Source organism: Stylophora pistillata, chromosome 2, assembly GCF_964205215.1.
Source record: "Stylophora pistillata chromosome 2, jaStyPist1.2, whole genome shotgun sequence".
Taxonomy (NCBI): Eukaryota; Metazoa; Cnidaria; class Anthozoa; order Scleractinia; family Pocilloporidae; genus Stylophora; species Stylophora pistillata.
The window spans coordinates 16,416,844-16,441,391 of record NC_142520.1 but is presented as its reverse complement, the minus strand read 5'-3'; the positions used below and the strand labels follow the sequence as shown (position 1 = coordinate 16,441,391).

General features: G+C 37.8%; 3 protein-coding genes and 1 long non-coding RNA gene across 5 annotated transcripts; 2 read left to right on the top strand and 2 right to left on the bottom strand.

Moving 5' to 3' along the window:
* Positions 1-1,440: 1,440 nt before the first annotated feature.
* Positions 1,441-6,761, bottom strand: LOC148737388 (tetratricopeptide repeat protein 38-like). The gene is made up of 9 exons (XM_088751307.1): positions 6,699-6,761; positions 6,278-6,337; positions 6,086-6,124; positions 5,695-5,773; positions 5,261-5,331; positions 4,359-4,453; positions 3,576-3,654; positions 3,226-3,301; positions 1,441-2,339 (listed from the first exon to the last, which is right to left on the bottom strand). Exons 2-9 carry the CDS (start codon positions 6,335-6,337, stop codon positions 2,230-2,232), a joined length of 609 nt encoding a protein of 202 aa, XP_088607433.1. The 5' UTR covers positions 6,699-6,761; the 3' UTR covers positions 1,441-2,229.
* On the top strand, positions 6,759-10,765 carry LOC148737387 (uncharacterized). Its single transcript, XM_088751304.1, has one exon. It carries the CDS (start codon positions 7,813-7,815, stop codon positions 10,582-10,584), a length of 2,772 nt encoding a protein of 923 aa, XP_088607430.1. The 5' UTR covers positions 6,759-7,812; the 3' UTR covers positions 10,585-10,765.
* A 101-nt stretch (positions 10,766-10,866) lies between these two features.
* Positions 10,867-23,326, bottom strand: LOC148737385 (tetratricopeptide repeat protein 38-like). Of its 2 annotated transcripts, XM_088751309.1 has the most exons (7): positions 23,216-23,313; positions 21,211-21,285; positions 19,640-19,719; positions 18,668-18,839; positions 16,885-17,128; positions 11,665-11,740; positions 10,867-11,356 (listed from the first exon to the last, which is right to left on the bottom strand). In XM_088751309.1, exons 1-4 carry the CDS (start codon positions 23,249-23,251, stop codon positions 18,743-18,745), a joined length of 288 nt encoding a protein of 95 aa, XP_088607435.1. In that variant the 5' UTR covers positions 23,252-23,313; the 3' UTR covers positions 10,867-11,356; positions 11,665-11,740; positions 16,885-17,128; positions 18,668-18,742. The 2 variants fall into 2 exon arrangements, with proteins under 2 accessions (XP_088607435.1, XP_088607436.1); XM_088751310.1 differs by lacking the exon at positions 16,885-17,128 and having other exon boundaries at positions 23,216-23,326.
* Positions 15,329-18,578, top strand: LOC148737386 (uncharacterized). Its single transcript, XR_015997407.1, has 2 exons — positions 15,329-15,972; positions 16,721-18,578. It is a non-coding gene; the product is annotated as an uncharacterized LOC148737386 (long non-coding RNA).
* Positions 23,327-24,548: the final 1,222 nt, after the last annotated feature.

The window sequence follows — 24,548 nt, the reverse complement described above, 5'->3', positions numbered from 1 at the left end:
AATTGAGTCAGTTTGCTAGACATAACGTCTCGTAGTCACGTTCGACGCACTAAAAACTACTATAAAACGAATACAAGAATTGTAAGAACGTGTAAAATGGTATATAAAAAGTCACTTGTAAAAATGTAGCGGAATTCCAAATCGATTTCGATCAATTACGATCCTCATCAGTAGTACTCCGCCATGTTTAAAATACTCATAAATAATTGTTCATATAAGTGACTCTGAAATGTCCACACTTCTTCCAGGCTTCATGTAAGCGGTCATGACGTATCAATCACAGCTCGTGGAATTTGGAGGAGAACGAATGGAACTTTTTTCAAATTCCACGAGCTGTGATTGATACGTCATGACCGCTTACATGAAGCCTGGAAGAAGTGTGGACATTTCAGAGTCACTTATATGAACAATTATTTATGAGTATTTTAAACATGGCGGAGTACTACTGATGAGGATCGTAATTGATCGAAATCGATTTGGAATTCCGCTACATTTTTACAAGTGACTTTTTATATACCATTTTACACGTTCTTACAATTCTTGTATTCGTTTTATAGTAGTTTTTAGTGCGTCGAACGTGACTACGAGACGTTATGTCTAGCAAACTGACTCAATTCAGAGGGCCCATTGCCAATTAATTTCTTATCATAATTTGCACAGCTTATCTGATTGCTTGTTATTAGATGGTGATGAATGCTGGGCCTCGTTAGCTGTCTGTACTTGTCTGTGATCCGAATGCTGTTTGCCAAAATACCCCTGATTCGTATATTTGTGTATGTAAACCTGGAATTATTGCAGATGGGAAAACTTGCACTGGCAAGCGAGCTTACAGCTCCCTTTTCCTTGACCGTTTTTGAATCAGTGTAAACGTGAATAACAGGCCTGCACAACTTAAGCCGAGAGGGCATAGAAGCTGATCCTGCTCGTAGAGCTACGGAAGAAACTTGTCACAAAAGGGCACGAAGGAATACAAAAAATATGTATCTAACTACCCCATCGCAGAAGCACTGCGATGTTTTCATTAAGACTTCAGTGACTCTATGTCTCTTACTAAGTAACCTAATTAAATCAGCTACGGCGGCGACCAGTTCACTAAACTGCATTTCAGCAAAATTTTCCCACACGATGCTAATTAAATGCGGAACTTGAATGCACCTTAGCATTTTACTTTTAGCGTGAAAACATGGTTTTGCTGTCAGAGTTACACAAACCAAAATAATGGTAAGGAAATTACTCCTCTAATAAGGTGTAAAATCCTTGTTACAAGGTCTTAATGAAACCATAGCAATTCAAATCAAGTTTTAGACTTTGGCTGCAGACCTCCAATTAACTGGGGTTCAAGACATCTTTTAACACCACGCTCCAAGGGACGCATAGGAACGTTCGGGTACAATTCTCTTATTTACCAAACCATTTATCGTATGTGGAAAGAGATAAAGGTGTTGTTTCCTTTTAGTTTAATAATCCTTTATACGACGAGTTCGCTGATTTCTCAACCAAAATAAAATTTCACTTTGTCTCAGGAAGCTGTACAAGGTGTTAGATGGTTGTGGTTAAGCGACAAAGTTTGAGCTACGACGTAAGAGTACTTTTTGACTGAATGTCGAGAAATCAAATCCAAAAGCAAACTTGTTACCAGGGTTATCTGGTAAGAGAGAGTATCCTAAGAACGAAGGTGATCACGAGAAAACCATTGACAACCAATGAGGATCAAACAGTGAGTAGAGAATCGTAAGAACCAATCTCAGCTCTGGACCACTTTCGACTTACTGAATGGAAAATTCCAACACACAAATGAACGTTGAGTGAAATTACAGGCCAGCTGGTGAATTCCTATCGTGAATTGAATTCCTTAAACGAATATTATGGAGCCATTATTTTGACGCGGACTGTGTTGGCGTTATCCATCCGATTTTGAATTTTTAAGAGTCTGTTTCCGACTTTGCTCCACATGTAAAGCAAGGGCCTGCCCCACGAGTCGGTCTGTCATTGGAGCGATTTCTTTCATTGCTTTTCTCTCTGTCAATATGCTCCTGAAAGAAGACAAGCCTTTTCGTTAAGGGTTAATCTTGCAGGGTTTTATTTAGAACAGTCGTATTTTTGGAATTTCCGGACGTTCGGTGACCATGAATGCATCAACACAAGGGACCGATAACAACAAAAAAACTGTTTCTTTAGTACACAAGTGAGAAGGTGGACCTTTGACCACGTTAACAAAAGGTCCCAAACCTATCTTGTGGCTGCCCTCTGCGTTCTAGGACGTTCTTCTTTTATCTTGGATGATAGGCGATTACGCTTCAAAATGTATGCGTTCTCAATCGCAAATCCAGTAATGAGAGCTGTTTGGAGCAAAACAAAAACGCTAGCGTGCGTGAAAAAATTTTTGTTGGAATTGTTTAAGACGATAAAGTACACTTTAGAAAATGCATTAGCAAGGTCAGGAACTGAGACACAAATGGTGCCCCACCCTATCCCCCCCCCCCCGTGACCCCGTGCCATAAATTCCCCCGTCTTTCTGACTTGATTATAGATATGTAAAAAATCACACTCTCAGCTTGAGCCAAAGAAATTGAACTGGGAGCAGGGTAGTGTTCGTCTGAATGGCCACACTTAATCTCTGAATCGTCTTCAAAGAGTTGTTTTTTAGCCCAAGGGTCTCAACAATAACGAAAAGTTTGACGTTTGTGTCAACAGAAATCATCTCACTTTGCTGAAGACTCAGCCCAGGTATCGCTTAATAGTATTCAGTTCAATTCCGTTATGGGTTATATTTCACGCATTAGATCTAAATTAAAGAAGTGATAACTTTTGAATATCACGCCTGCGTGTCGACCTTATTCTAACTGGTTCAAATGGCAGGGCTCTACACTGACGGCAGCTCACTAGCCACAGACTAGTAGAAATTTAGTTTTGGCAAGTGGTTTTCAAATTCCACAGACCAGTTGAGCTAGTAAACGAACTGAAATTGTTGCAACACTCTAAGTTGTCACTAGCCACTTGGTTGGTGTCGAGCCTTGGGTGGGGTGTTTTACAATTTAAAAGCCTTGACTCAAACAGGTTTGGGGGAGAATAACACGCTACCGGAATATGTTGCCATAACCTGAATCTTTGTGACCAAATTCTTCAGAAAAAAAAAAAAAACCTATTAGCATCTGCCAAGATAAACAGATATCTAATTTAGATATGAAGAAGATATAGGTTTATACAAAAGAAACTGCACTTTACCTTGCCAAGTGATGGTGCTCTTTTCGCGATGAATGCAGAGCAGCCTGAACCAGGAATAAGTTGAAGATGTCACGCTCTGTCAAAGAAAAGAAACCAAAGAGACGTTGCCACAAGTTGAACTAATTAACGACAGTAAATTGCAATGAAATACACGAACCTGTGCGTTACTGCCCCCAATGTTGACAACGTCATAACGGAGGGGTTTTAAAATGTCTACAGCTCTGTCGAAGTTTCCCTTTCAAAAAAAAAAGGACACAAAATTAAACCTCAAGAATTTCATTGTTCCAGTCATAAGTTCGTTTAGTGTTTAGTGAAGTAAAGTTGGGAGAGCGTAAAAGATGTGAATATACCTTGTCTGCCTGTTCAAATGCTTCACAGAGGGTCAAACCAACCTCTCTAGATACTTCGCAATTTGTTCCCGAGCCATCCCTGCTAAAAAACAAAAAAAAAAACAACAACAACAACAAAAAACAAAACCAAAAACAAAAAATAGAGATTGCAAGGCTAAGCCATGATAACGATCGAGCTAATGTCTTAGTAGAACATGAGCCATTAATGAAAAAATTAATCGAGATGACAAATAGCTTAGCGCTTGATTCCCCCGTGCTAAAGGTCCCTTCCTCCCTTGAAAGCGTCTCATATAGAGACGAAGAATTTCAGGATAATTATATTAGTAGATACGAAAGTAACCTGCTTAAATACGTGAACAAACTTTAAACTATGGTTGACGAAACGCGCTTCTTGTACGATAGTTCATGAATATTTCTACTGTTTGAATATATCGCCGCTCTCAGTTAGTTTCTTTTTATGAGACCCTCTCACTGAAAACCAGTCACTTGAAATAATTTTACGACCACGAGCGGGAACAGCCAAATCTCGTTTGCAGATAGTGATAATAAAATTGCCGCTCGCTTCTCATGGTCTCCTTTTCAGTTCCTCTGAAAGTGCTTGGTGATATGGTCGGTTACAAATAACTATAACTGAAGTCTACGGGTATTTAACATCGAAGGAAGTATAGTAAGTTAATCAGAATGCCAAAAATCCATCGCCGCTTCAGAGATGACTAAACACTCTTTCACTGAATGACAGGTTGTTAATCTGAGCGTTCTTCTACACTTTTTTTTCCATATTACCTAACAAAGTCTCGAAGTGACATCATTGGAGTTAGTGTTGCATCTTCCTTCTTAGCTCCCAGTGTACACATCAACACATGAACATCATTGAAAACCTGAGTAGAAAAAGTTAATAGCTAAACAAAATATGTAAAACAATCAATTAAACAATAGCTAATGAGAGGTCTGGTTGAGAGCAACGGCTTGTATTTTTCATTGTCCATGACCACCCAGGAAAAGAGAGTGATTCTCTCTTGGGTATCGTCAACGAAAACCAAAGTCATCACATCAGCCTATCATAAGGAAAGGAACTATCACTTAGAACCAACGAGGACTCAAAATTAGAACTGCCCGAGGCGCGGGAAAACGCAGGAGTTCCCAGTTTGCCATTGGTTCTAGGTTTGCATCTGATTGGTTGAAAAGGTGTACAGAGTTTTCTAGACCAATCACCCAACAGAGTGAGGCAAAATCTAGGTAGTCTCGGATTACTTTTGAAATTCTTGAGAACTGAAACCAACGGTTACTATCAAAATACAGAGGTCGGGCGCTCAAACATATACAAGGAGTTCCAGGAGATGGCCAAAATCCCTTCAGGAGTAACTGACACTGTCATACACATTTCCCACCTCGCATACAAGTAAAAAATTAGAAAAAAGAAAAAGGCAGAATGCTTGGTAAGACAACTTTTTTCAAACCAGATGTATTGAAAAATATATTTGGAATAGTTTGAGTGCTATTTGTTAGAAGAGTGGAGGTTCCCTTAAACCATTAAGAAATGTCACATCGGAGCTTTCTCAAAAGGGACTGTAATTGGCATTTTGCAAGGTTTGCTGACATTGCAGTAACCACCTGCGACTTTCCTCAACTTGCATATGAAGATAATTTATTGTATGCTACACCTTCGCGTAACGTATGGCACGTACCAGAATGTGATTATCTGTGTGTGACTCCCACAAATGAAACAGCTCTCTCCACCGATCATTAACATCAACACCTCAAGGAAAAAAACAAACAAACAAAAAACATCGTAAAACAAAATGGATCACGTCGTAAGTTTAATTCAGCCATGTTAATAGTTTCAGTATACAATAATTGCATTACAATGATTAATAATGCTTAATTTTTAAGGCTTAATCTCGATTGATTCATAGATTATTTGAATAATACCTTAATCTATCTATTGAATAGATTATTGATTGAATGGTCGAAAAATTAGTAGACTGACTGCCAAATGATTAGTAGAACTGATTGTGCCATGAATTGATTTATGAATCATTTGATAGATCAAACGATCGATCGACAAAATAACAAATAATGATATTCCCAACACATCTGCAGGTATGTGTTATCTCATTACCTTCCATCTGAAGTGTGTAGAGCAGTGAGGAAGCATCCACTAAGTCAAGCATGGCACCAGAATGGCAACGTTTCTCAACCTTTGACCAAGAAAGAAAAGCTACACAGTTAAAATTAATTCAAATAGTGCCATAATGAGGTCACTGTAATGTATTTACCCTCTAGGTGTACGATACTGTACAAACACACATGAGGTATTTCGCATTTCTAGAGAGAAAAAAAATATTATTATAATTTTAATCGCCAAGTAATGTGCGAATTAAAAAAACAAATTGGCATAAAAATAACCTTAATTTGACATGCAGGTCGTGCATGTACGAATCAGATGTGATCGGATGAGAATTAAAAATAACATAATAAAACACAGGTTATAGATCACTTTTACACTACACCTCCTCGTCATAAATGTCCAATGCGGCTTGATGTTCTTCCTAATAAAGAAAGGCTGGCATTTAATCGCAAACATGGCTGAAAAAAAAATAAACACAAATGCGAAAACCAAACCAGCACACAAACAAACAAACAAACAAACAAACAAACACAAAAACCATAATCATATCAACTTTAAAGAAAGAGATAACAACCTTCTCGATGTGGTATAGCGCCCAGTGCCAGTAATTGTGACAGGCTAGCATAGCTCCCATCTACACAGGGTGATTGAAGGATGAAAGAAAGAAAGAAAGAAATACGAACATCTTTAGGTTTTACAAACGAAGAACTGAATGTTGGCCATAAGCCCCAACCCTTCCTCTCCCAACTGTTTTCTCACTAATCATCCCCGTTTCGGGTCTGTGTAATTTCATACGGAATAATGTGGTCCTTTTGTTGTTGTTGTTGTTGTTGTTGTTGTTATTGTTGTTGTTGCTGGGGAACCTTCAATCGGAGGGCAGAGGGAAGTAAGTGTGTTGAAACGGCTTGATGTCTTTCACAGCACATGCTGGAATACTAAGGGCGTACTGCATACCATGGGAAGGAAAAAGAACTCCTGCTGGTATTTTGTAGTACTGTTATCTGAAGCTAGGGTTTTCTGACAATTGCCCAAAATCTCAATGGCGCTCAAACTGAAGGATCAGTAGCACGATCCAGGGTGGCAAAGCATGTTTACGAAAACCATATTGAGCAAAAAAATATATATTTCAAACAAAACACTTTAAAACTTATATATCCTGTTAGATATAGTTAACCTCTTTGTATTAAACCAAAAATCGTGGTAATAGAGGAAGAATTTATTTTTTTATGGATTTTAGTATTCAGAAAAGTGAGGCGAATTCTTGTGTAACGCGTAACATAATCTGACAAAGCATCAAACATATTCAAAAATTTCTTACTTAAAAATTTAAAATTTCAAAATAATTTTGACTTAGAAATACACTAGAAACATAGACTTTTCAATAAAATAGTTAAAATTGGAACACTGAATTGTAATATTCGCGCTACGAAACAATTTTCTCGGCGACCGAACATGTAACGCTGTTTATACAATATTGTACTATACTTCATAGTCACCAAGATTTTGTCGCAAAAAAAGCTCAAATCAGTTTAAAAAAATACATACAATAATTCTCAGATGATTTATTTTCTGTATACAAATTTTTATTCCATTTAATTCAAAGACAGCGTAAAAAATCCAAAAAGTCTGAATCGCGAACACATAAAATGCATAGAAAATTTACCTTAAAATTATTTATCCTCATCTCCAAAAAGGTCTGTGATAGCCGCGCTTAAAATGAAATTGCTCTTCAACTAGCAGATCTGTCATTCTCAAATTCTAAACTTTCTATCGGTACCAAATGTTCACGAATCTAACTCAATTTAACATCTAAATTTATGTCTTTTTTGAATCGCGAACATATTCGATCTTGGAACAGTATTGTTTGCATTGGTGTATCAGTTTACACGCGCAAAATAGTGGCAGTTTTAGAAATCTTCGCATCTAAACTTCGCTTCTTCCTCGCTTACAACAACCTTGTACATTACGTCTAGAGGGGGTATACAACAATTAATTGATATACACCCATGAACAAAGGATCGTTTGAGACTGGAAATTACTAGAGAACGTGACTTCCCTAGCGTGACTTCTTCCGTCGAGAATTTACACGCTTCGCTTGCGAAATATTCAATGGAAAACAAAAAATATTCTGCTGATCAATGGAGAAAAGAAAAAGAAGAAAAAAAGCTTAAACAACAAAGGGAATACTATGAAAGAAACAAGGAAGTTCTTGCACAAAAAGCAAGAGAAAGAATGCGCTTGCTTCGAAGCAAGAAAAAAAACGCGACAGTCGCCGCAGTGAAAACACGCACATCTGCACAAAAGGCTGATGACAAAAGAGCCAACCGTGAGCGGAATGCTGCATCAGCTATCAAGAAGAAGGTTTTGAAGCAAAGAGAAAAAGAGAGGGAAGAGAAAAAGCGACAGCAAACTCGAGAAAGGGTTCGAAAACTTCGTCAGAATAGAAAAGAGTCATCATTTGCGCAACCGGAACCGGAAGTCAACATCACCACACCGGCTTTTAGTTCAAGGATGGCAAAAAAACGTGCAAAGGACAAGGTGTCCCCTGCCTTACCTCAAACCCCCGCAAAAAAGGCTGAAATTCTTCAAAACCTTGCAAGTACTCCTCGCACAAGGAAGATTCTTGAAAAAAAGAAGTTCGTGAGACCAGTTGAGGAGCAACAAAATATCGAAGCAATGGAGTGTTTGGTAGAAGATTTGGCAGAAGGATTGTCCAAAGTCAAAAAAGCTAAGTCGACTGATGAAAGAGCAGCTTATAACTGTACGCGCTCTTTGGCTTTTGGATCTTCTGTCAAAAAAAACAAGCACCAAACACGGATTGCCAAGATGATGGGAGTAAAAAGAAGCCAGGTGTCCAAAGCTATCAAACATAGAGAAAGAGTTTTGAAGGGTGATGAGGCCTGCTGGTTGAGCACAAAAAGAAATGTCAGGTGTGACGCGATTAAAGAAGAAGATAAGCGTGTTATCTACGATTTTTGGACCCTACAAGCAAGTCGACCCACTGGATCCAAAAGAGACAAGATGCGGCAACGAATTGGCAAAAAGGAGTATGTGGAGCACGCAAAGCATATCCTTGAAAAGACTCAAACAGAGTGTTTCAAAGAATTCCAGGAGCTACATCCCGACATAAAAGTGAAACAACGAAGATTTGAGCAGTTGAAGCCTTTCTTTGTTACTGGAGCTAGAGAGAGAGATAGACAATCTTGCTTGTGTAGGAAGCATGTAGAATGCAAAATTGTATTTGATTCTTGCATGAAATATCGAAAATCCATACAAAATAATGAAGTTCAAGCCTTTAATTTTCTCACTGAAGCTGTGGAATCCACATTGTGTGAAAAGCCAGAAGACTCCAGCTATTCCTCTCTAGACTGCCTGACAAGGAGCTGTGACAAGTGTGGGGTGAAGAACTTCAAGACAGCAGCTGAAGAAATGTCTGAAACTGAAGTCAAGTGGAAACGATATGAATACATAACGTACAAAGATAACAATGGCGAGGAAAAAAGGAAAATCCACTTGGTCCAAAAAGAAACTCCTGTCAAAGAGATGTTTGACTATTTCCAGCAACTCCTGAAAGATTATCCCTACCATTCATTTATGGCCAAATGGCAAAAAGAACAGTTTGATCATTTAATGACAAACCTGCCTCTCAACCATATCATCTGTGTGCATGATTTTTCTGAGAATTACACTTGCAGATCACAAGATGAAATTCAATCAGAGTATTTCGATCCTGTGAAAGTCAGCATTCATGTGTCAATTGTCTATCGCCATGCTGATATTGACATTGATGGCAAAGCAAGTACAGAACAAGACCCTGTCCTCATCAAAGAGCACATCTTTGCCCTTTCAGAAGACAACACTCAAGACTACCATTTTGTACACCACACCCAAGGCCTAATACTGACGTACCTTAGGAATGAGGTCAAAGTGAAAGTAGACAAAGTTCATGAATTCACTGATGGGTGTGCTGGACAATACAAATCTAAGCACACTTTTGGTGATTTGTCATGTTCTTTGTCTGACTTTGGGTGTCAGATGGACCGGCATTTCTTTGAAACCTCTCATGCAAAAGGAGAGCAAGATGCAGCAGGTGCTAATGTCAAACAACGTGCTACTCTTGCTGTGATTCGAAGAGAAGCATCCATCAAGTCTGCAAAGGAGCTCTATGAGTATCTGAAGGACAAGTTCTCTTTGCCATCTTCAACCAACAGCAAAACCACCTTAAACAAGAGAGTATACTTCTACATTCCACTAAATGGAGAAGGAGCTGTTGACAGAAACAGAATTGGCCGCACTTTTAAAGAGCTAAAAGGGATTAGAAAAATCCACTCTGTAAAAACAACTTCTCAGCAATGTAAGGTGAGGACAAGGCTAAGAAGCTGTATGTGCATTGGTTGTTTAACTGACATGGACTGTGAAAATGAGGAGTATGTTGATAAGTGGAGAGAGGTTGAGATGTCAAGAGAAGGAGATGTTGCAGTCACAAGGCAGAATCAAGACTCAGTCAATGTCAGTAAAACAGTCAATGCACTCACTGATCTTGTTGAAGAAGGAAGTACTGTCGCCATTGCAGCAGCTGAGGACGCCATATATGATTACTACCTCTTCAAAGTTACAAGCAGTGGTGCCATAATTTTGGGTGAAGATGAAGTTGATGACTATAGTGCTGCTTATCAGAAAGGTTCCTTTGTCTTCAAGGGTAACTTTTTCCTAAGGGACAATATTATAGACATGACCTACAAGCTTGACAATAAACAAGCTATTGTGTATGCAAACACTGTCAGGACTATCTGTGGAGAACTCAAGAAATTAAATAGGCGTAGAAATGTATTATTCCAGCTTTTACCCAACCAGCATGAGGAAATTATGTCTTCTTTTTAGTTATGTAAATAAAACTGTGTTATTTCTAAACAGAATCGTGAATTTAAGCCTGCAAATGTGTAAATAGAATATATGACCACGCCCGCTATGCATTCTGGGTATTAATTAATGAGGATAATTTAACAGATAACATCAAATATTTTCTCAAAAAGTAGTTCTTACAATAAAAGTTTATGAATAATCTATGTTTTGATGATTTTTTGGTAATTTTATGAAGTTGCTAGTTTTTCCCTAATGTTACGCATTATTTTGTACCCCTGGATCTTGCAACTGATCAAGGCCGTGTCTCGCGTAATTATTGTATGGGTGTGAGCTTATTTTTCTGTAAATCCCCTGAAGGAAAAATTCATGTAACTTTACTCTTGGTATAACGAGCCAATGCAAGCTGAAAAAAAAAAAAAAAAAAAACCTTGACCTTTATCTCAGTATGTGAGCCCAAGGCTTCTAAATCTAACTTATTGCAACCCTTCCAATTACTTTCAATCTCCAGATCTAAATGGCAGCAACAGCAGAAAATTTATATATTATGTGTAGGAAAGCGGTTCTAACGTTAGGTAAAATTTGAAAAACTTATATATCATGCGCAAGACAGCGGTGCTAACGTTAAGTACAATTCACCGTATGTAGGCCTTACAGTCCAGTCATTCAAGGTCGTGCTAAGGAATTTAAGTCCTTCATCCTAACGTCCTTCCATTTCTATAACATGGGCCTCTGCATGAGTGCTCCAGCAATCTCTTGGATTCAATTCAAGACCCTTCGCAAGATAAAATTACTGCAAGAAAAACAAAAAAACAAAAAAAACAAAAAAACACACCATTGGAATACCATTGTTTGTTTTGGGATGTAACCACTTCCGATGTGGTCACTGCAGTGTTTTGACTGCAAAGTTGTGAAGTCTGCCTCTTCAGGCAATGAACACAACCACATCATTGAAGTATTATGTGAAGCACAACAAGGAAATGTAGACTGTAAGCCTACTACCCAGCCATGATTCAGAATGAAGATCACGACAGGCTATTCCTAAATTGTTTAAGAAGTTAAATATCACAAAATTGCTATCAACAAAGTTTTAAAGCTAACCTTAAGTGCATGCTTCTCCGCTTCTCTGTAAAATCCTGTTTCTATCAGGCCAAACGCGTACATTGCGTGAAGATATCTGCCGTTGATAGAAAGGTAATTTAATGTTTCCTCAAAACCTGTCATATTAACACTCAACTCATTGCTGTTTTTCTTTTCCTTTTTTTTTCATACTTTTTTTTTAAATAAGCGCCCTATTTCTAATAAGCACCTTTCCTTGAGGTACTAGAAGTAAACAACTTACTAGAAGTAAAGAAGCGAGGCCTACTCTTGCGAAATGTATCTTGGAATTCCTAGAAATTCCTAGGAATTACTGTGAATAAGAGGTGTGAATTTTCACCGTAATTCGGACCGGGAATTCCTAGGAATTCCCAAAAAACCTAGAAATTCCCCCAAAAACCTAGAAACTCCCAAAAAAACCTAGAAATTCCCAAAAAAACCTAGAAATTTTCAAAAAAACCTAGAAATTCCCCAAAAAACCTAGAAATTCCCAAAAAAAACCTTGAAATTCCCCAAAAAAACCTAGAAATTCTAAAAAATTCCACATTCATAAGCCAACAGGACTTGGAATTCCTGGGAATTTTTAGGAATTCCAACTCAGAGTACCAATGACTTCCCTGAAATACTGTGAATATTAAAACTTGCTGGATATTCCAAGGAATTACTGGGAATTTTAGGAATACTTCAGGGCAACTAATATCAAATAAATATATGTATTCACTCCCAACTATAAATTTAAGCAGTCAATGAAATTTATTTACATGCTAACTCAGGTCTACATGTTAATTATTTGCTGTTGTATATTAACATCAACATGCAGTAATATTGGGATGAAATTTCCTCTTCTTTTCTTGAAAACTTTGTATTAATTATCCTCAACTACAGCTATTCATTTAAAATAGTCCTAGTGAATCAGTAATTTTGGTTTGACACAAATTGTGAATAAAATCTGTTCATTCTTTTTCATGCAATGCAATAGCTTGGGTTATGTTTATTGCAATAAATACTATCAGTCAAAAAATAGTCTTGAAAGGAATCATTTAATTTGGGATAATGATACAAATAACATTTTATCCTTTCCTCCCTGAGTCAGGCTTGGACTTAATTTAATGTGGTTGTAACTTCTTTGGATAAAACTCGTGTGTTAAAATTCAAATGTAAGCTGTCAAGCAGCATCTCCATGCTATGTTGTTTGTTTTTGTCGATTCTGCAAGTTGAAATTGAGAGATTTCTTCTCAATTTTGACTGAACACTCTTCGGAGTGAAGGGCTTTATTACAGTTAAATAATTGATTTTTAATATTAAATTCTTGTTGTAACTGTAATAATTAATTGCAATGAAGTTATCTCAAACTGCAGACTAAGCAGCCGTTTGTCTTTTTCTGCTGGGCTCGCAGCTTCAGTTGCCAAATTCCAAACGCGACTAAACTAATCCTGAAACCTTTAGCCTACTGATACATTTATTTCATTGAAAAGCGTAAGTTTAAGAAACTGTGGCATTGATGTGACCGATTCGATTCTCAGGTTTGATCACGTACCAAATATCGCAATTTGTACTCACCACAAACTTTCAGAATCCGTAGCGTTATAATTAAATGGCCGCTCGATCCTTGTGCCATCCTCGGAGACCCAGGGGCTGAGTCGATTTCAAGTAAGGGCATGAAGAGCCCCTGGGGACATTGTCTTACAAGACTAGTTCCAAACGGTCGCAGTCGTTCTGCCATCTTATTGGTGCCAGAAAATCTTTGTGTTTTTCTGCCCAATCAGAGTGAAGTGTGCTTTAGAGTCCTTTCGTGTGTTTTAACACGGACATATACTAGTAGCTCAGTTGCACGCTATGTTTGATTGGACCGTGCGACGGAGATTTGCTTGAGGTGAAAAGTTTCAGTCTCAGCACATAATGTAAGAGAAATCGATCAGATTGTCCGCGAAAATCTTACCGGAAATTATACTGAATACTTTCGCAGGTATCACTAGAGAACGTGTTTTAAAGTTTGCGAGGTTTGTATACAACACGATGGTTGCAGTCATTGATATGTCGCTTTAACCGTTAAACGAGATTTAAGCTTAAATCTTTCTAGATTTTTTGCATAATTTGCTGTGACTGAAACTTTGCCAATCCCGTGAAGTTATTTCGTCGCACGGGCCACGGAGGTATGTCGAGCAACTGGCGCTTTCGCCTACGTTACGTAGCTTTCTGCTTTCTGTGCGCGCCAAAATCTAATCTTAGTAGTAAAGTCGTTCACAATACGGCCAAGGTTTCTGAGAACGTTAAGTTCGTGGACGACCTCCTGCAAGTGCTAAGAGAAAGCTTAGCTGTGTCTCCGGTTAGCTAATTAAAATCTGGACAAAAACTTATTAACGAGAACATCGTGGGAAGGAGAGATGTTTTCGAGCAGTTACCGAAGGGGTTTGGAAAGAGTTTAATCTTTTAACTGCTGCCTAGAGTGTTGAAATTCTTGAGCTAGGAAGGCCACGGATTCTCTTCTTGTTCCTTGGTCATTGTCATTTCACCTCTTCTGTCGATTGTTGAAGACCAAGTTAAATACCTTTGATCATTGGGAATCGATCCGATGCTGTTTTCAATGGGAAAAACAAAACCAAAGACCAAGAAATATTGGATAGAAAGGGCGGGTTTGCCTTATTGCAAATGTCAGTTTAGTAGAACAGGGTCATCTACCCACATCTAATAAGCAAAAGTTTCCATGCTTAGCTTTTCATTTTTTTCCAAGCGAAGATGAGATTAGATTTTGGCACGCACAGAAAGTTGCGCAAGTACCAGTTGCTCGACATACCTGCGTGGCCCGTGCGACGAAATAACTTCACGGGATTGGCAAAGTTTCAGCCACAGCAAATTATGCAAAAAATCTAGAAAGATTTAAGCTTAAATCTCGTTTAACGGTTAAAGCGACATATCAATGACTGCAACCATCGTGTTGTATACAAACCTCGCAAACTTTAAAACACGTTCTCTAGTGATACCTGCGAAAGTATTCAGTATAATTTCCGGTAAGATTTTCGCGGACATGATCGATTTCTCTTACATTGTCTGCTGAGACTGAAACTTTTCACCTCAAGCAAATCTCCGTCGCACAGTCCAAACAAACATAGCGAGCAACTGAGCTACTAGGGTATGTCCGTGTTAAAACACACGAAAGGACTCTAAAGCACACTTCACTCTGATTGGGCAGAAAAACACAAAGATTTTCTGGCACCAATCAGATCCCAGAACGACAGCGACCGTTTGGAACTAGTCTTGTAAGACAATGTCCCCAGGGGCTCTTCTGCCCTTAACTTGAAATCGACTCACAGCCCCTGGGTCTCCGAGGATGTCCTTGTGCCGGCCAATCGATGGTTGTACGTTGTCCCTTCTTTCAACTTCACGGCGCCAACGACTTGCATTTCATTTACAGCACTCACGCTATTCTCATTTTCCCATTGCTCGACGGTAATACCCATCTTTAGAGATGTCATATTGAGCAAAACAGTCGAGAGAAGAATAACTTAACGCACGAGCGATGAATGGATGAAAAGTACATTCAAAGATGAGCGCTAAATGGATCTCCTTTGTTTCCAATCACGGGTAAGATCACGTGGATATTTTGGGAATTGCCATTGGCTTGTAAATAGAATCCGCTGGCTTACCCAATTGCAGTCTTAAGAGAACGCGCAAGGATTCATTGAGCTGATCAGCGATGTTGACGATGGTTTTACCTTGGATCCATGTTCTGAAGATGATCTAAATAATGATGTAAATTCACTCTACGTAAACATAATCGAGAAGAATCGAATGTACTACAAATGCAAGATTTGTGGCCGGAAGCCGTCGAGGAAGAAAGACTCGAAACCCTGACTTGAGTTGTGTTCACGGCAAAGTTGAGAAACAACCAGAAGGCAATCACAATTTTAACTGTGATTACAAACGTGTTTTACCCTCATTATTATAACAGATGGACTCATTCTTCAAAGCCCCCTGACACATGGACGGGTATTCTGAAGTTGCTCCGATGGACCGTAACAAGCGTTCAGCGACACGTTCCAACACAGCTATCTCGATTCCTGTTTCGCTTCTACTGAGCTAGCAGCGGCGCCAACAGTCAAGTGCGTCTCATAACGAAGAAACATTTGTACAAGAGAAGGAAGCCATTATAGTACAGTAGAATTTTTGCCTACAAAATAATATGCACATTCCGAAGCGTTGACCCATGCTTATGATTATGTTTATGTATTATGATTTCGGCGCATCTCCGGACATGAGACATTTTGTATCACAAGAAAACCTTTTATGACTGGAATCCACGAGGCCTTTGAGGTTAGAAAGCATATCTGTGATATGGGTACATTGGATTTAAATTGACAATTTGCACTTTATGTAACTGACTGCTGCTTTATGGAAAAGTGCATATTTATATTGAGATTTACTAAAACTTAGTTTAAATAATAAATTTCATGATAAACATAAACAGGTATATACATCTCAGTCTTTGGTATAATTTGTTTAGCATATCTTTTATTGAACCAGTTTTAAGCCTCTAAAATTACTCCTTGTCTTGAAACCTTCATATTCAAGGTATTGAGAATTTCTCTGAATTATTTGGATTTCAGGGTTATTTAATTTGCCTCAAATTCAATTCCCAGAAATTCCCAAGAATTCCACCCTTCTTAACTTAAAAGTGGTAATTGTATAGCTGAGAATTCCTAGGAATTTCTAAGAATTCCAAGTCCTCGCAAAACTGGAACCTTCCTTTCCCAGAAATTCCAAGTAATCCCAAGCTTTTCAAATCAGAGCTAAGTTTGCAGAGTTGAAAATGTTTGAGAATTCCTAGGAATTCCAAGTCCTCACAAAACTGGAACCTTCCTATCCCAGAAATTCCCTGTAATTCCAAGCTTTTCATATTACAGCTGATTTGCATAGTTGGGAATTTTTGAGAATTCCTTGGAATTCCTAGGAATTCCCAGAAAACTGGGAATTCAGTTTGCAAGGGTTAAGGCTCTAAAGTGAGTCGTTACGGTTATCAAAAACAGTATTTAATTGAAGTTTAACTTAACAACCTTTTTAGGTAGACACAAACAGGGCTGTTTATGAGATCAAGCTCTCTGACACAAGTATTTTCAAGTTCTCTGGCACGTACGTTTTTTGAACAAGCTCTATGAGCTCATTGACGCTACCTGGGAAATAAAGTATTGATTGATATTGATATTGATTGATTGACTAGCCTCTTACTTCGGAGAGAAAGGCAGGATCCTCCACACAAGACAGACTAAACACTGATTGAATACTGAAAGAACTTAGAACAGTTAGCGCTAAGCCATCTACTCATAGAGTAGCATCTTTTCCTTCCATTTCGGTATCACCCTTGCGATTGAATCTCTAGAAGTAGGAGCCGTGAGCCATCTTCAAAGCAAACATGTCAGTTGGGTTTTCCATTAATATATCTTCACACGTTAGATATGCTTGGACAGTATTTCTGAAAGAAATGAGAATGGAAGTATGTTGTCAGTAATCAATTGCTCATATTGCTGTCCATAAGGGGCTCCTCTGTGAAGGAAAAGGAGATATGGTGAGGACAGCCTCTTTGTCCAACCAAATTGTACCCTTTTGTCACTCACCCTCTTGAGGTGTAGTGCCGATGACAAGGGAGAAGGGTAGAGGGATTATTTGAGAAATTGCCGGTAGCCACTCATTGCAGCAGAAATTTTACAAATTGTTTTGTACATGACAATTTCATATTTGTAGGTATAGGTATAATGGTGGGTAGGCAAAACAAATAAGAAATTTTTGCCTTCGAAGATATCTTTAATCTTCCAGAAGTGACGAAGGCCCTGATGATAGTTTAGACCACCCTTACTTTTTAGGCATAAAAATTAGTAGCGAATTCTTGGTGTGAGAGATGTGTTTGCATATTTTCTTGGTCACAGCTATAAAGTTATGAGATAAACTACTGTACCATAGATAACTGTAAACAGCTCTGCCTGGGGACAGGCAGCCAAAACACACCTAAACAAGATACTCCATCTTCAAAAATGGGTAGCCCACTTCATGAATTTCTCTAAGTTTAATGTTCACGCTGTTCCACTTTTTATCTCTACCAATATTCTGTCTTTACCTTTAATCTAGTTTAAAAATTGCTCTATCTTAATGCATGATGTCTATAACAAAGTCGTGGAATCTAACATTTCTGCTCTCTTTAGACCCATTAAAGATGCTCATCATTATAACACACGATCTTCTACCGCTGGTAACTTCTATACAAACTAATCTCGACTAAATCACTCCAAGAATTCTTTTTCCTCTATGACCACAAAAATTTGAACTGTACTCCTGATGTTTGGAGACAGCTCCCAAAATATAGTTTCAAGAAAAAAAATAACCGAATCCTTACTTCAAATCCTTCTAGACCAGGATTCTTAAATCCTGATATTGATATATTAATAAATGTAATGTCAAGAAACTAGATTTCGTTAAAATAAAGAGTATTTTGAGCTTTTTCTGTTTTGAATTATGTGCTCATGGCTTCGTAATCAATATACCTATATTTTTGTATTCACTTTTGTGATTGACATCTGTACTTTTGTAATTCTTATTTATTTTTTGTCATTAGAATAATATTATATTAATATGTAATTGACATGTTTCCCATACTACCTGCTTCGATTAGTTTCACTATATTGCAGGTAGTCTTAATTTAGAATTTAAATTGTGATTATAAATAAAGACGTTGTTCAAAAGGAACAATCTGTTTAAAGCGTTGCAGTATCTCAGAGATCAAGGATTCAAAGCCCGCACAGGCCTAGAAATTTTTGTGAACACCTTATTTTTATTGCCGCTTAATTACTGTAGTGCTCAATTCTTAATCCACAGTTAACGTATATGATTTCATTTCACAATCATTAAAAATGTGATTAGTCGCCCATTTAGATAGACGCGTCTTAAAGGAACAGACAAATACTTGATAAAAGTCAAAATTTTGTCTAGGTGATTGACATGACATCTTGGTAACACTCACCCTTGTGCCCATTCTTTGACTGCCTTGACATGCAGTCTCTCTCTGTTTGTGATGTTACTCCTGGCAACTAACCCTTCAAGGGATACCAAACTGCTCATCAGCTCTTGATCTGTGTGGATTCCTTTTCCAGATGAGATCAGGTCTAAGCCACACGAGATCACATGACCCATTACTGAAATAAAAACAGGTGATGTCATTTAAATGGGACACTCCACAAAAATGATACCATAAATTAATACTCTTTTAGAATGAAGGTCTGGTTTGTCCTTGAAGCCAGATTCTCAAATACTTCCCTAGCACTGAACCACAGAAACTCTCTCGAATATGTTACACCATTTCTGGGTTCATGTGACATCCACTGAGCATAATGCTAGCCAATTAGGATAATCAAAGTTAAAAGCACCCTCATGTACATAATTAGACAAAATAAGAAAGATATTCCTTTATAACCTAGATCTACTGCTCTCGAGAAGTCACCACAAATCATTTTTAAATCACCCAGTCACTAGAATGGCTATGACTGAATAATCTAAGCTGTTCAAATTTTTGGAAAGGAATAGTGACTTTGGCCAAGCAGTTGATATATCCAAATTATTTCGTTACTCTCACCAACACAGCCCCAAACAGTTTCTTCGGAAACTATCAGCCTTTAGTCAATTTTACTGATAGAAACTAAAACGAGTGCAAAGACTTCATCACTAAAATGGCAATGGGAATATCCAAGGAAGAATATTTATTTTTGCATACGAGGTATTAGTTTTCAACAACTCAATTAACTCAATATTTGTTTAAATGATTACAATAATAATTCACATTTCTTTTTATGTTCAATGTCCTTGACACAGGTATCTAACCTAAATCTTATCTCTTCAATAAACAATAGACTATTCTGTCCAGAATTCTCTTCAGTCCATGCCAATAAAAAGTTGCATAATAATTGATATTCAAAGTGCTGAATAGAAAAGTTCTCACCGGCCAAAGTTGGGATCTGCTGCTAATATCTTGGAGACAGACTCCTCAATTCCATTGACACTGTTGTCAATCATACCATCCTGTGTACGAATTAAACCAAAAGAAAAAAAACAGCAACAAACAAACAAATAAATAAACCAGATACATTTTTTCCCACAAGGACATTAGTTGTCACGAGGCGTAATTGTCATATCTCTCAGGAAAAAGCTACATGGAAGTTATGGCATGACCCCAATCATTAGTTACTGTTGGTGATCAACTCAGTTGCCTAAAACCAATCTATCTTGTAATAATTACCCCCATTAACAGAGCACCATAGATTATTTACAAACTCATCACTGCTATTCATCAATGGTTATGAGAATTACTGTAAAATTCTGAATGAGCCCTGGGGCTTATATTTTTCAAAGGACCTTTTAGGAGCTTATTTTTGGAAGGAGCTTATTTTTGGAAGGAGTTTATTTTTGGAAGGAGCTTATTTTTGGAAGGAGCTTATTTTTGGAAGGAACTTATTTTTGGAAGGAACTTATTTTTGGAAGCAGCTTATTTTGAGAAGGAACTTATTTTTGGAAGTAGCTTATTTTTGGAAGCAGCTTATTTTTGGAAGGAGCTTATTTTTGGAAGGAGCCTATTTTTGTAAGGGGCTTATATTCCAAGGGGCTCATTATAGGAGGAGAATTTGCATTTCAACTGGCTGGGCTTATAATTGGAGGGAAATTTGTGTCAAAATTTTCTAATATGCAACTGGTAATTATTAGGGTTTTGGCTAGAGATTCATGATAACAAATTACTCACTCTGAAAATGCCAAGTACAAACAGTCAATGGCAATAAACTTTGTTAGAATGGAAATACAGTAAAAATAGTAACGTAGTTCAGGCTCACAATTCGTGATAACTATGAAAAGTGTGGATCACCACAGGGAGTTTGGGTACAGGATGACGGGATTGAACTTCCTTGCAAATACTTTGTCTATGGACCAAATGAATTCAAGGCGCGAGTGAAGACTTGTTGACCACATTGCTTTAGTGCATGGAATCATTCTTTTATGACTAAAAAAGGCCTCCTGATAAGAGTGATTATGTGTAGTTTGCTTTGGTTAACTTTGTATTATCAAGGATTAAATTTGCAAATACAAATCCCAGGGGGTTATATTCAGAGGGGCTTATTACACGAGGTATTTTTGCATTTCAAATTTGGGGGCTTCTACATGGAGGGGTTTGTACACAGAGGGGCTTAATATTTTCGGAATTTTAAGGTGGCCACTTAAACTTAAGAAAAGTATAGTTGCTCATATCTTCATAAAGGTTTTCCTTGTTATTCATTTTGTAGCTATCAATTAATGGTTGCAGGCAGGGCAAATCTAGATTTGCACTTCTCCCACATTGATAATCATACATATTAATTAGGGTTTTTCAAGTTGATCATAAAAACAAATTAATATCTTGCCATACTAGAATTGTGCACAGGAAATAAAAATTAAGATATCTGTATCAGTTAAAATTAGTAGTTTGATTCTTATGATATTTCACTTTAGCCCTGACACTTGTATAAATTTTCAACCAAAGCCAACCTGTGTTAGGGTAGCAAACATTTTTGCTGCATCATTGCTACTTGTTGTCAGTGGTAATCCTTCACTTCTCCAAGCCTACAAACACAGAGAAGAAAAGGTTATTACCATCTTCATTCTTCCAATTCATAACTGAAACCTTCCTTATTCCAAGTTTCAAAATCCAAGCAACTACACTACTTACTCTAGGCTATCAGAAGTGTGGTTCAGTTGTCAAGTAATATTTAATGCTGTGTCAATTTTTTTGGGTGACCAACATTTTCATTCCTGGCAACCACTCCATGATTTTAAGTGGTAAGGAAACACACCTCCACCCAGAAATTATCTTAAAAAGTGATACATAAAAATAGAGCAGTTTTCATGTGAGATTCCCCTATCACTTTGATTTTGCTTAACCCCCCTCTGGGATAAATCCTAGAGACTTGTTCCATGACTGTTCTCCATCAACAAGCCTAAAAAATCTAAAAGCATACACAACTCAGCCACTCCCATATTCATTCCCTTAAGGCAACTGGCTTGTTTTTACTTTGAGCTCTCATTGACCCCTAGCCAATAGTTCATTGCCATTTAACAAATGGTAAACACCACAGCATAAACTCTAATTATTGATGCACACAGGAGGTTGCTACACACAAAAGATGCATAAGAGTCATGTGAGGTGATAGCTGAGAGAGACTCTGGGTTAAGCAAACCTCCAACATGTAGGCTGTGGTGTTTACCACTTGTTTTATAATGTAACAATGATACATTTCAGCAAAGAGTCCCCTTTTAATTAGCAAATCTCATGAAACCAAAAAAAAATAAAAAATAACAAGTATGTGTGGAAAACTCGTCTTTACATTTGCTCATGTCAGCAGGGTACACCCATGGGCAAATGGTGCAATTACTAAGTTGACCAATCAGAGCACACACTTTACTGTGGTTATGTTTAACTTATAATAGTCATGAGGCTAAGGGTGACCTTGTTATGTTACAGACATTGCTGCTTTTCAAATGAAAATTAATCTTTTGTTATCATGCTAATTAGATACAGATCTCTATCACAACAAGGTCACCTTTATCTCATTGCAAATCAAAAGCTTGGCAACCAAGTACACAACTGTAAAATGGTCTATTTGAACTGAATATTCTGATTTTCTGTTATCATTATTTTGATTTTGTTATTTGGTCACTCCATCAAAATGCTAATAAAAAATGAGAACCATAATTGAACTTCATAAGCCAATGGAGCAGGTCAAATTAGTAGTTAATCATTTAAGTGGGTCTAGAATGCAGTGAAAAGTGGCCTGTCTTCATCCAAAAATAAAAATAAATTAAATTAAATTAACCAGGTGTTTTAACTTGTAATGACTACATAAGGCATTGGTTTAACAAATGGTCCAAAAAGGCTAGATGCCTGGCACTGCAAACCTAATAATAGTATTCCATGTTTGTTAAAAAAATGCAGAGAGATTCTAAAAACGACATCAGAGGACAAATTTTCCCAAATCAAGCAATATTTTACATTAGTGATTGCATGGTATGCCCAAATTATGACATTTCTTCGACTAAAAACACCGACAACTTGAACTTTTTGGGATCCCTTGACCTCGTACGTAAGACAACCACGTAATTAAGTCTATCAAGGAGTTTGAAAGAAGCTTTCGGCAAGGAGTGGACGTCATAATATGCACATTGTAAAATAGATTATAGTGAAACTGTGAAGGGTACGATGCTATAATTATAAACAAAACATAAACAAAAAATATTCGCTCCGAGTTCCTAGGGAAGCTAGGACACGCTGAACCGGGGGTTAAATAACGCCTTTACTTCAGTTAAGGTCTATTCAACTTGTTGTCAGTTTGTTCCTCCCAAAATCTTCCAACTAATGATAAACGAGGTGGGACACACTTACCTACATCAAATGACGACTGAGACGTTATTTAGTGTACCATGACTGTGCATAACAAGTTGACTCGTGTTAACAAAATTTTCTGATTAAAGATAAAACCCAATATTTTTCGCTTACGTCAAGATCCCTCCAGTTACTATGCATATAAGACATTCCGAGAGAAAAAATTCAGTTTTAGTGCGCTTAATGTTGCTCTACTTGTTACACTTGTGATAACTGCACACTACAGAAAACGGAAAAAGTGCGGCCCACTGTAATGAAGTCAGCGGTGCATAGCAGGAAGCAAAATCAGGAACCAGAAATAAGGTGTCGGAAAGCGTGAAGTAAGAACAACGGAATATGCTCTAGTGTTGCCTTTTATTTAGATAGCAGGCGTAATTTTGGCGGGCGAGTGCTCAGTGTTATCTAGGTGAAAATTAGAGCTGCCATCTTTGACTTTTTTACAGCAACGGAAGGCTGGGCAGAGAAATAAATATTTACAAAAGGGGGCGAGCGAGCGGCGGTCAAAAAGAGAGGGGAGGTCAGTGGGGCAACGAATATTTTTCGCCTTTCCCCATTCCCCACCTCTTTTCCCCACCGTTGACTCTAACTCCAAATCGAATATGACAAGTTTAATAAACGATTGCACGCTTAATTCGCCCTAATAAGATGCTTGCACTAGAGCCTTTATTATTTTATTTATTTGTTACTATTATTATATTTTTATATTCCCAATTTTGTCAACTATGAACATCTCTTTTTCGGAAAAAGTCTCCTGTTGCATACTCTGTTGCCTCACAATTATGACAAATGACGTTTGCTTTGGAGGTAAAGCGCTGGTCCCAGAAGCAAGTGGAGGGTTTTGTGGGGAAGAGGGATCACAAGAATATGGTGTATTAGGCAGAGGTGGTGGGTGCTCAGGGGAGGCCGTGGAACCCATGAAAAGCAAGCTGGAGTGAGAGTAAGCTCTCATTGCAGTGGCAAAGATTGCTCAGGTTTAATTGGAGGAAACTCGAATGATGATGGTCTTGTGCAAATTGCCGAGTCGCTAGGCTTATTCCTAGGGCGAGGTCGAGGTTGTTGGCCGAGGGTGATACTCAACAAACAGGGCGCAGTTTGTCCAAAAGCTCACCGTTTTATAACGAACAAATAGTTAGGGATAATTGAATTCGGGTATTAAATAAGTGAAAGTTTCATCAATTAATTCAAATGTAAACAAATACTCTTTTAACTTCCATAAATACTTTCTGTCTTACTTTTTGTTGAGGTTCTTGGCAGTATTATAGAATTAAAAACAGCATCCTTTTGTATGAAAAAGCCCTTAAGGTTTTTGTTTGTTTGTGCGTTTGAATGTTTGTTTTTATCTCTTATTGGTTCGCTGGTGAAGCTTATTTTCCCTGCGTGACAGGCATGTCACGACGGCGACTGATGAATTAAAGAGCGAAACGTATACGTAAAAGTTTGACTGAGG

Bases quoted from the DNA above. Each gene is read 5' to 3' on its own strand.
- LOC148737388 (XM_088751307.1), bottom strand. From the start codon at position 6,337: ATGGGAGCTATGCTAGCCTGTCACAATTACTGGCACTGGGCGCTATAC. The intron at 4,454-5,260 runs GTACGTGCCATA...TTTTCTACTCAG, and splicing joins ACACAGATAATCACATTCTG to GTTTTCAATGATGTTCATGT. The intron at 3,655-4,358 runs GTAATATGGAAA...GTTTTTTAGCAG, and splicing joins TCACTTCGAGACTTTGTTAG to GGATGGCTCGGGAACAAATT.
- LOC148737387 (XM_088751304.1), top strand. From the start codon at position 7,813: ATGGAAAACAAAAAATATTCTGCTGATCAATGGAGAAAAGAAAAAGAA.
- LOC148737385 (XM_088751310.1), bottom strand. From the start codon at position 23,251: ATGTCTTATATGCATAGTAACTGGAGGGATCTTGAC. The intron at 19,720-21,210 runs GTTGGCTTTGGT...ATTCGTACACAG, and splicing joins TGTTTGCTACCCTAACACAG to GATGGTATGATTGACAACAG. The intron at 18,840-19,639 runs GTGAGAACTTTT...TTTTTATTTCAG, and splicing joins GCAGATCCCAACTTTGGCCG to TAATGGGTCATGTGATCTCG.